At 41.3% G+C, this 11699-nt stretch overlaps 1 protein-coding gene across 3 annotated transcripts; it reads left to right on the top strand.

Moving 5' to 3' along the window:
- The first annotated feature begins 471 nt into the window (after positions 1-471).
- Positions 472-11234, top strand: stm (starmaker). 3 transcript variants are annotated; one of them, XM_086280635.1, is made up of 16 exons: positions 473-617; positions 1416-1474; positions 1731-1748; positions 1926-1958; positions 2110-2145; positions 2251-2280; positions 2375-2404; positions 2543-2584; positions 5340-5369; positions 5476-5526; positions 5618-5650; positions 5834-5854; positions 8274-9017; positions 9324-9380; positions 9520-9569; positions 10979-11234. In XM_086280635.1, exons 1-15 carry the CDS (start codon positions 607-609, stop codon positions 9528-9530), a joined length of 1206 nt encoding a protein of 401 aa, XP_086136761.1. In that variant the 5' UTR covers positions 473-606; the 3' UTR covers positions 9531-9569; positions 10979-11234. The 3 variants fall into 3 exon arrangements, with proteins under 3 accessions (XP_086136764.1, XP_086136761.1, XP_086136763.1); XM_086280638.1 differs by lacking the exon at positions 2110-2145 and having other exon boundaries at positions 472-617; XM_086280637.1 differs by lacking the exon at positions 5834-5854.
- The last annotated feature ends 465 nt before the right edge of the window (positions 11235-11699 follow it).

Below are 11699 nucleotides of genomic sequence, written 5' to 3'. Positions count from 1 at the left end.
CATATTCATTCCAGACACACACATGCTCACACACACATCTCTGTACATTTCCTGGTGGAACAGTTAGACGTGGTTACAATGCTTTGTCTCAGCGTTACGTTTCAAACGTTGGTGCTGCGATAACAATCAGCTCAGAGTAATTTAATGCTGATCAGACGAAAGCACGAGGAGTTGAAGTTGAGAAAACATGAAAAAACATTCTGCAAGGAGAAACGAGTTAAAGGCTTCATTAACTGGAGTTCAGTCCAAGGGTCATTTAAAGGAAAACACACAGGAAGCAGAAGCTCTGAGACCACCACTTTGGTTTCATTATGAACAATAAGTGAATGCTGTTCTGTTCTAACCCTGCATCTCTTTGCTTTTCGTGCTGATTCACCACAGGGTCTAGAATAATTTGGATTTAATTCTGTGCTCTGAATGTAAACAGGGCACTTTTAAAGAAGCTCAAAGTGAGTCTGTGCAGATGCCCAGGTGATCGGAGGAGGGAGCAGAGGAGGAGGAGGAGGAAGAGGAGGAGTATAAAAAGCTGCTGCTCTCTTTCAGTCGAGTTTAAATACACTTAAGTTTCACCTGATCAGAGCTTCCATCAACCTGCGGATTACCGACATGCTGCAGCGGTGAGTTCATTCTTTAGCTACACATGAGCCTGCTGGGTCAAGACTGTCTTCAAACTTTGAACCGCTTTAAATGGTTTCACAAAGCTCAAGAGGCACTCCTGCTCTCTGCCTGGAAAAAATCATGAAGCTGATGACTCAGAGTTTTTCAAGAGCTCCTTTTCAACCTTTGATCTGATTCACATTGTACAGTAACAAAGAGAGGTGAAATAATTTCAAAGTCAACTACAGCGTGAAGTCTGGCTCTGTGTGGTGCTGCTGTCTGAGTTCAGGCCGTGTTCGGTTGTTTGCTGGCTGAATAAATCCTGTTTCCTCTCACCAACAGTAACACACTGATCCTTAAAGGTTCTCCGCGCTGGCTCGCTATATGTTGGTAAAGAATAGATGCTTTGTGTGTTTCTGAGGAGGAGACACAAAGGAGCCCAGTCATTTAACCTGAGATTGATCACCTGGCATTCATCACTTCATGTTCTTTAGTTTCTTTCCTGCAGTTGTGTTGAGAGAGAAGTCCTAAAATTATGGCTTTTGATTAGATTTCCTGATAAATCTGTCCCTATTCTGGGTTCAGATTTACGTTTAGCTTTAAATTTCCATTTAGACTATTAGCAAAAACATCGAAAACATGTCAAAACCACAGCAACCGATTCATCGAAAAGCTTTTGTTCTTCATGTTTTTACCAAGATAGTCAAATTATGCAAACAGGCTGCAGTCAAATCACACTTTGCAACGAAAATTGTGTGTGTGTGTGTGTGTGTGTGTGTGTGTGTGTGTGTGTGTGTGTGTGTGTGTGTGTTTTGCAGGTCAACTGTGTTGCTGCTCTTTGCGCTTGTTGCTGTTTCACTTGCAGCTCCAGTCCAGAGTAAGCCATGACATCATTATCATCATATCATTAATCAATCACGTTTATCAGTCTGTATTTTCATATGAAATTATAATTATTTAACAATTCAAGTGTTTTTACAGATTTATTTTACAGATTGAATTAACTGTAGTGACCTAATTAAGGGTCATTAGTATTAAAAGCCCGTAGTCATCAGTTATGATTTTACATGTGGCATGTTTGATATGAAACATGTGGTCAGTGTGTCTGATGTCATCATTTCTTTTCCTTCCAGAGAGAAACTCAGAAGATGGTAAATATAAGGTCGCTTGCATTAGTTAAAGATTTGACCTTTGATCCTGCCGTTTCAAAAACAATTCAATTTAAATCAGTGTTCAGTCTGTGTCCGAGGTGGTGAGTGGTGGCTGGAGTACCACCTACAGACCTCAGAGGTCGATATATGAAAGTGGTTTTTTTTTTTCTGTTCCAGAGAGAATTCTGCCTCTGTTGGAGCACCTGAATGGTAGTGCGCGCACACACACACACACACACACACACACACACGCACACAAACACACGCACACACACACACACACACGCACACACACACACGCACACACACACACACGCACACACACACACACTATTGTTCATTCTGTTGATTTTGTTTTTAGGTGGCAGGACAAGTGAACCTGTCACAACAGAGCCAGGTAACAATACAACACACACTTCACATTGTTTACACTTCACACTAGACACACACACACACACACACACACACACACACATACATAATTCTTTTTCTGTTTCCTCAGATGTTCATGAAAGTGAAGAGCAAACTGAAGGTAACTTTTCTATTCATCTTTCTGCTTAGCTGTTTGCTTACCTGTCCGTGTGCTTACCTGTCCTTCGCTTCCTCTCTCTCTCTCTGTGCTTCAGCTCCTTCAGTTGATGCCACTGGGTCACCAGGTCAGTGGAGGAGGGAGTGTAATTTTTTTTTTCATTCTTAATTTAAAATAAATCTTATCCAGATTACAGCTGTGATTCAGTTCATCATTGCATCGCTTAATCCAAACTCTACCATGTTTTTTCTGTATATTGATTCAGATGTCAGCGATGAAGGTGTTGCCATGACTGACAGCGATGAAGGTGAGATGAAGGTTTTAGGAGCAGGTCTACTGTTTTATGTCCAGACAAAGAAGGAGGAATGAGAATCTGCACATCTGGTCAGACACAAACGCAGCTGACTGATCCTCTGGCTCAGCGTAGAGCTGTGACAGAGGCTTTATATGCCCAATCCTGCACATCACAGCGGGGCATACAAAAGTATTCGGCCCCTTGAACTTTCCCACATTTTGTCACATTACAGCCACAAACATGAATCAATGTTATTGGAATTCCACGTGAAAGACCAACACAAAGTGGTGTAGACGTGAGAAGTGGAATGAAAATCATACATGATTCCAAACATTTTTTATAAATAAATAACTGCAAAGTGGGGCGTGCGTAATTATTCAGCCCCCTGAGTCAATACTTTGTAGAACCACCTTTTGCTGCAATTACAGCAGCCAGTCTTTTAGGGTCTGTCTCTACCAGCTTTGCACATCTAGAGACTGAAATCCTTGCCCATTCTTCTTTGCAAAACAGCTCCAGCTCAGATTAGATGGACAGCGTTTGTGAACAGCAGTTTTCAGATCTTGCCACAGATTCTCGATTGGATTTAGATCTAGACTTTGACTGGGCCGTTCTAACACATGGATATGTTTTGTTTTAAACCATTCCATTGTTGCCCTGGCTTTATGTTTAGGGTCGTTGTCCTGCTGGAAGGTGAACCTCCGCCCCAGTTTCAAGTCTTTTGCAGACTCCAAGAGGTTTTCTTCCAAGATTGCCCTGTATTTGGCTGCATCCATCTTCCCATCAACTCTGACCAGCTTTCCTGTCCCTGCTGAAGAGAAGCACCCCCAGAGCATGATGCTGCCACCACCATATCTGACAGTGGGGATGGTGTGTTCAGAGTGATGTGCAGTGTTAGTTTTCTGCCACACATAGCGTTTTGCATTTTGGCCAAAAAGTTCCATTTTGGTCTCATCTGACCAGAGCAGCTTCTTCCACATGTTTGCTGTGTCCCCCACATGGCTTGTGGCAAACTGCAAACGGGACTTCTTATGGTTTTCTGTTAACAATGGTTTTCTTCTTGCCACTCTTCCATAAAGGCCAACTTTGTGCAGTGCACGACTAATAGTTGTCCTATGGACAGATTCCCCCACCTGAGCTGTAGATCTCTGCAGCTCGTCCAGAGTCACCATGGGCCTCTTGGCTGCATTTCTGATCAGCGCTCTCCTTGTTCGGCCTGTGAGTTTAGGTGGACTGCCTTGTCTTGGTAGGTTTACAGTTGTGCCATATTGCATCCATTTCTGAATGATCGCTTGAACAGTGCTCCGTGGGATGTTAAAAGCTTGGGAAATCTTTCTGTAGCCTAAGCCTGCTTTAAATTTCTCAATAACTTTATCCCTGACCTGTCTGGTGTGTTCTTTGGACTTCATGGTGTTGTTGCTCCCAATATTGGGTGGCTGTAGCTCAGTTGGTAGAGCAGGTCATCTACTGATTGGAAGGTTGGTGGTTCGATTCCTGGCTTCACCTAGTCCGCATGCCATATATCCTTGGGCAAGATATTAACCCCAAATTGTTCTCCGATGTATCCATCGGAGTGTGAATGTTACTTAGAAAGCACTTAGAACAATATGCTTGTGTGAATGCACAAGTTGTGTAAAGTGCTTTGAGTGCTCAGAAGAGTAGAAAAGCGCTATATAAGAACAAGTCCATTTACCAATATTCTCTTAGACAACCTCTGAGGCTGTCACAGAGCAGCTGTATTTGTACTGACATTAGATTACACACAGGCGCACTCTATTTAGTCATTAGCACTCATCAGGCAATGTCTATGGGCAACTGACTGCATTCAGACCAAAGGGGGCTGAATAATTACACACACCCCACTTTGCAGTTATTTATTTGTAAAAAATGTTTGGAATCATGTATGATTTTCCTTCCACTTCTCACGTGTGCACCACTTTGTATTGGTCTTTCACGTGAATTCCAATAAAATTGATCCATGTTTGTGGCTGTAATGTGACAAAATGTGGGAAAGTTCAAGGGGGCCGAATACTTTTGCAAGCCACTGTAAGATGCCAGCAGGCAGTGCATAAATAGAGCGCAGAGGAAGCAGAAGCAGGAAGCAGATGGAGATGGCTATAATCAGATGTAGCTATATGAAATAAAAGCAACATCAGGAAGAAGGAACACAAAAAGTTGGGCTGAACTCTAGAAGATGTGAAGGGTGAAGGTAACTGTGGTCTCAGTGGTAATCAGAGCACTCTGTACAGTGACATCAAAGCTAGGCAAGTGGATCCAGCAGATCCCAGGAACAACATCTGAGATCTCTGTCCAGAAGAGTGCAAACCTAGGTACAGCAACGATACTGTGCAGGACCCTCAAGCTCCAAGGCCTCTGGTAGAGGACTCAAGCTTGAAAGGCTAGACCTCCTGCTGGGATGAAAGGGTTTGTTTTTTTTACCTGAGATTTTTTTTTTAACTCATTAATTACTGTGTGTGTGTTCACCTATCTGTCTATGGGACTGCTGTAGCAGGAGGTAGAGCAGATCATCTACTAATGGGAAGGTCAGTGGCTTGATCCCTGGCTGCTCCAGTCTCTATGCCAAATATCCTTGGCCAAGATACTAATCCCAAGTTGCTCTCCATTCGCATTATGAATGTGTGTGAATGTTCAATACAAAGCACTTAAGGATGAGCATGTTTATGTGAACATGTGAATGTTTTAAGGGGTTCCAGGAGAGTAGAAAGGCTCTATACAAGAATCAGTCCATTTAACATTCTGTGTGTTTCAGCTCCTTCAGTTGATGCCACTGAGCCACCAGGTCAGTGAGTGTAATAAAGCTGATTTTAACTTAAAATCCACTTTGAAGTCTGAATTCATCAAATAATTACCCAGATTTTGTTCTCACTCTGTTTCTTTCATGTAAGGTGGTTCAGACATCAGCGATGAAGCTGATGTTACAGCTGACAGCAATGAAGGTGAGAGGAGACAGTCTGTTGTTTCATGCTGAGACACAAATGATGAAACACACACAAAGCATCACTCAAGTTTTATTTATATCTTGCTCAGGTGACGTTAAAGATTCTCCTGAAGAAACTGAAGGTAATGTTTTCACCTCTCTGTCCAGCTGACTACAACCCAGTAAAGCATGGAAATCTCTTCATATTTGTTGGTGGGTTTGGCTTAAGCATGCAGGAAGGAGCTAGTTTTGAAATGTTGCTTAAAATGTCACAAAGCACAAAGAATCTACTTTGTACACGTCTTTACACATGTTTATCTCCATAGATGCTGCAGAACAGTCAAATGGTAAATATTTTCTTGTCTTTAGTTTTCTTAAACTTTCTTAAACTTGATGGACTGAGACTGAGAGCAAGCAAGCAAGCTGAGAGATGAAGGAAGTTAAATTTTTCTAAAAACATACAAGGAAAAACATTTTTACCTTTGTTTCTGATCCTTCAGAGGAGACTGATACACAAGGTTAGGGCGTGGTTTGGTTTTTAAAAATAGCACACTGGAGGAATGAGGAACAAATAGAAAATCAATGTGATAGACACCAAAGCGTTAAAGGGATGATAACAGTCAGCAATAAAGACTGTTCCTCCTAAAAGCAGGACATGCTTCACACGTCTCTGTTTAACCTCCTTTGACTCTTTGTGTTGTTTAATTTCAAACTGTTCCGGAGTAACTACTGTATTGTAATTGTATATGCTACTATTTTTAACTTGTGTAAGATATTTTAACAGAAAAGTAGTTTATCATCATAAGAAAAGCTACTCCAAACGACTCCTGTATTCATTAATTTGGCTGTGAAAGCGCTTAGACATAGAAACGAGAGTTTGTAAGAATGGATGTGAATGGGTGAATAAGTTGTGTTGAGTGTTGGGAAAGTTACTTTTCAAATGTATTCCACTACAGATTACAGAATACATGGCCCAAAATGTAGTTTGTGACATATTCCATTAAGTTACTCAATATCTGTAAAGTATTCTCAACATTATGGATTACTTGATATGTTGTCATGCTTTTTACAACTACATGAATGTACTATTGCTGTGTGATTTATTACTATTACTAAAGGCTACTTGCCACCCAGCTAACATTGTTAGCTGCCATTAGCTGAGGTTAATTCATAGACTGCAAACTGTTAGACTTGATGGATAGCATTAACAGCCTGCTAACTGGAAGTAATCATGTGCAGTTCTGAAAGCAATATCAACTAGATTTTTAAACCTAATATAAGATGAGTAACAGTAGGGTGGACATTAGGCAAGGCTGCACTTTTTGCAGTGATCTCATATAGAAAAAGAAAATTCTGTATCAGTAATATGTTTTCTTTCTGTCTGCTTCCAGAGCTGCACATGATTATTTGCAGCTAGCAGGTTGTAATGCAGCCTTCAGTAATAGTAATAAATCACACAGCAATAGTACATCAAATATACTACAAGGTAGTTGCAGTATGCTAACATCAGTTTTTAAAAAAGAACTTACTTCCAGATGTTTCTTTAGGTTGAAGTCTTTTGACGCTGAGAGCAGTTTGGTTGTTGGCAAACAGAGTTTCCCATATGGAAAAGAAATAGTAAAAACTTATATTCTTCAAGGGGTCTTATATCTGTTTTCACTCTTGTATGCTTTTCATACAAGTTTCACACAAGACAGATACAAACTTTATAAGATTTATATATATCTTTTCCATATGGGTTGGATTGAACGCTCAGATTTCACCCATTCCTTTCTTCTTTAAACGTGAAGTGGTGTCGGAATTTCCAAGTAAGAAATGAATTCCTGCCCGTGCACTGCTGGTTCGGTTGTGCTGGCTCCAGGTCCACTGTGTAACTGACACCACCAACATTAACAGGACACGTACATTAGAGCTTCTTATTGCATGTTTTGTTTGGGTTTAGGACAATGCGTGGAATTACCAAAATTAGAGAGGGGATAGCCAAACATATGAAACAGGTAATGACTGCCGTGTAATCCATTTATTTCAACAAAGTAACTGTGTTCTAATTATCACCTATTTAAGCAGTAACTGTAACGGAAAACAGTTACTCATATTTTGTATTTAAAAACGTAAAGCTGGTACATGGATTCCGTTACTCCCCAACAATATGCGTTGACTAAAGCACTTTGAGTGTTCCAGTAGAGTAGAAAAGTGCTGTATAAGAACCACACCTTTTCCCATTTAACAAACTTGAGTAGTGTAGTGCATCTGTAGCTGCTGGAAAGTTGTTAACAAGTAAAATTCTGAAGGGGTCCTGGTCTGTGCCGACTATGTCATTGATATGTCAGCCACAGAAATGTGCATGTCAAGGTTCACTTTACTTCTAAGCCAAATGCCAGTCTCGTCAATTTTAGGAAGTCAGCAATAAAAAGCTCATTTATTAATTTATTAATATGATGATTATTAATATGAGTATATCTGAGCAATTAACAACTCAGAGCTGGCATACATTACCTGGTGGGATGATCATCAGGTCTGTCAATCATTAAGAAATGAGGGAGTGCAGCGTGAAGCAAAACCAGTCCAGCATGTGTCCGCCTTCCAACCTTTGGGTGACGTCCTCAGGAAGTGTTTTAAATGATGAGGAGTGTTACAGCTCTTATTGAAGCAGAATCCATGATTCATAACAAAGTTTTTTTTTACTTTCTGTGTAAGCACAGTTGTAGGACAATGAGCTTATTCCTCATGTTCATCACAGACATAATTATTATCTGCAATCCACAGAGACTGCAGAGTCTGTGCCCGAAAACAGCGCCGACACCAGCACGGAGTCTGAGCCAGCACCTAATGGTGACAAAGAAGATGGGGGGGAGGCATTGAGTGATGAAGAGCAGGAAGTGAAGGAGAAGGGAGATGAAACGAGTGAAAAAGATACCAGTGAGGAGGAGGAGGGGGGGGAGGTGGTGCCTATCATAGAAGAGGACAGCAAAGAGGAAACTCCAGCTGAAGAAGACAGCCAAATGAATAACAGTGAGATTGAAGACATGGTGGAGATAGAGGAGAAAGAGGCTGAGGAGGAAGAAACAGAAGAGGAGAATGAGGAGGAGTTCAAAGAAGTGGAGGAGGAGAAGGAGGAAAAAGAGAACGATAATCAGGATGAGCTAGGGGAGGATAAGCAGGATGAGCTAGGGGAGGAGAAAGAGGAGGAGGATGAGCTAGAGGAGGATAAGGAGGAGGACGAGTCAGAGGAGGAGGAGCTAGAGAAGGAAAATGAAGAGAAAGAGCAAGATGGGGATAAAGAGGAGGATGAGGCAGAAGAGGAGAAGGAAGAGTTAGATAATGAAAAGGAAGAGAAAGAGGAAGATATGGATGAGAAGGAGGAGCAGCGGGAGGAACTGGAGGAAGGAAATGAGGAGGAGCAAGAGATAAAGGAGGAGGAAGAGGAGGAGGAGGATTTCAAGGATGAATCTGAAAATGCAGATACTGAAGAACCTGATGAAATTGATGATGGTCTGGACTCCACTGAAGGTAAAAAATGATGAACTGGTGTGATTTATGTCACAAATTCATGTGGTCCCAAACAACAATCAGAAAATCCAGAGTGAAAAATCAGAGGCTGACAACGAAAACACTCTTGAAGAGTTCAAAGACCAACTTAAAGAATTTGAAGTCATTAATAGACAAAGATTTAAGATGCTAATGAAGGAAAACATTCACACAGATATTAGATGAGTTTCATTTGAACATCTCAACTGGGATTAGAGGAAGCAGACAATAAGACTAAAAGTTCAGATGAAGGGAGCCACAGGTTCTTAATTCTTATTCTTGTTACAGCAACACCTGCTGGTGAACTGGACCAATCAGATGATGCCACCCCCGTCACCAAACAGGGTAAATTTCATATCACATCTGCAGCCAATCACATTTCAGACAGAGTCAAATCTACTTCTTCTCTGAGAAGCACAAAGTGGAAACATGAAGTGTTTTACATCTTGTTGAAGTAAAAATGAACATCTGTGTTTTCTTGTAGCTACCAGTTAGATGCTTCGCCTCTGAGCTGTGGGAGCTCAGCAACTGCAGGTACCACACCATATTGTTTTCACTGATGGAGACAAACCTCTCCATAATCACAGATTATAGGAAAACACAGTCTTAGTTTTCATGGGACCTATTTAAGTTCTCCGAAGCCCAGAGTATCCTTTTCCTATAAAACATAGGAGTAGATCCTGAAAATGTTCATGCTAAAGGAACCATACATTAACAAACCAGATGGTGACATATCTTGAGAAAAATAAGTGCATTTTCAACAATAATGTGTCATTTCTTTCATGTAGTCAATCTAACGTTATTAAATGCTCATTAGAATCTAAGTGCTAGAGTATGTCTTATACTAGTTATACTAGTACTAAATTTAACTTCCTTTGACTCCAAAAATAATGTGTACAGATTAGAAAAAAACTTTACTTTTCTACTGACATCATTTGGAGACCTCTGACTCGTTTTTCACCAATTCAAGGAACATTTTTTTAATTTTGTTTTCACGAAAGTGTGACTGTTTGCAGCTTCTATAGATGTGATGTTTGCTTTTAGAGTGTTGATGGAGAGAACTATAGAGAAGGTTGGTGTTCGCTGTGTCTTTGTGGATCACCAGCTGCTGAGAGTAGCTATGGTACTGCATGAGGAAGTATGTGTAGGGAAGGATGGTGGTGCAGGACATTTATGAGGACAGAGGGTGACAGGTGAGTTCAAGGTAGGGGTGGGATTACATCAGGTCTGCCCTGAGCCCTTCTTGTTTACTGTGGTGATGGACAGGCTAAGGGATGAGAACATGGACCTCCCAATGCAATCCTCTACCTGCTCCCTTGAGCCTCTTCTCTCCAGGTATGCCTCTGCAGAGAGAAGGAAAGTGAGTAAAAGCAAGGCAAGAATACATGTGAATGAGAGGGCGACATGTAAGGAATACAGACAGTGAAGGCAGATGAGTTTAAATACCTGGGCTTAGTGGTCCAAAGAAAGGTGAAGAAGAGAGTGCAGATAGGGTCGAGACAAGCATCAGGGGCGATTTGTGACAGAGCATAGCAGCAGCAATGAAAGGGAAGGTTTCGAAGATAGTAGTGAGACCTGCTGTGATGGATGGTTTGGAGTTAAAGATATTAGGATGAGCAGGATGGACTAGAAATCAATGAGAGAGTGGATATATCGGATAAAGGATGATGAAGTTGAAGCTATAGGAAGAAAAGAGGAAGACCTCAGAGGAGGTTTGTGGGTGTAGTAAATTGGGGCATGCAGAGGGCTGATGTGACAGAGGAGGATATAGGGATAGGAGGAGAATGAGCACCTGATAGAGAAGGAAAAAGGGAGTGGAGTGGCTGCAGGCCATATGTAATAATTGTTACTGTGAAGAGTCCATCCCAGATAGACTTGAATCAGTCACTGAGCAGTGAAGCAGTATGAAGTGAACCGAGGTTTTCTGTGCTGTTTCCTGACAGAGCCAAGCCCACAGCCTCCACAGTGGAATCCAGCTGCCATGACTTCAACAACCTAAACTGCATGAATTTCAACGTTCAGCCAACTGTTGTTTCCTCTCCCCATTTTCTAGCAGTGTCTGTTTTAACCTCTGGCTTCTTTGGTTTTCTCAGATTAAAAAAGGAAATGTCTTTCACCTGCTGACTGTCTTCTTTTCTGCCATGTGTCTCTCTTTCCAGCTTCTTGTCTGCAGAAATATTAAATCAGCTGCTGAGCTCAGATCTGTTTTGTGTGTCTGATTTCACACATTAACATGTACATAAGTCCCTCTTTAATTTACAGAGAATGTTTTTAAGGACGTGAAAAACCAGTCAGTGGTGTATACAGAGGAACTGCTAATAAAGTTTGAATTGTCGAAACCTCATCGACTCTTTCTTCCAACAGTCAGCATGCTTCCCTGAACCAGTAATGACGTGATTTCAGTCACACATTTTTATCATAAAATGTGACGTTATTGTTCAGAAGCTGGAGCAGAACTGAGATCGGAAAGGACCAACAAGTGTGTGCTTTATTCATTATTTAGAAAAATAACTGATGACTGGTGGCTCATGTGGTAGAGCAGGGTTCAAGGTTCTTTATTTGTCACATGCATAGTTATACAAGTACAACACACAGTGAAATGTAGCCTGACACGCTCCTCGACATGTGCAAAAATTGGGGGGGGGCTGTAGAGGAAGAACATAA

The sequence above is a fragment of the Aulonocara sp. 'chitande type north' Nkhata Bay genome, linkage group LG22, assembly GCF_057382095.1.
Source record: "Aulonocara sp. 'chitande type north' Nkhata Bay isolate Kocher_YH1m ecotype deep benthic linkage group LG22, A_spYH_male_GT1.1, whole genome shotgun sequence".
In the NCBI taxonomy this organism is placed as follows: domain Eukaryota; kingdom Metazoa; phylum Chordata; class Actinopteri; order Cichliformes; family Cichlidae; genus Aulonocara; species Aulonocara sp. 'chitande type north' Nkhata Bay.
The sequence above is the reverse complement of the archived record's forward strand: the minus strand, read 5'-3'. Positions and strand labels throughout refer to the sequence as shown.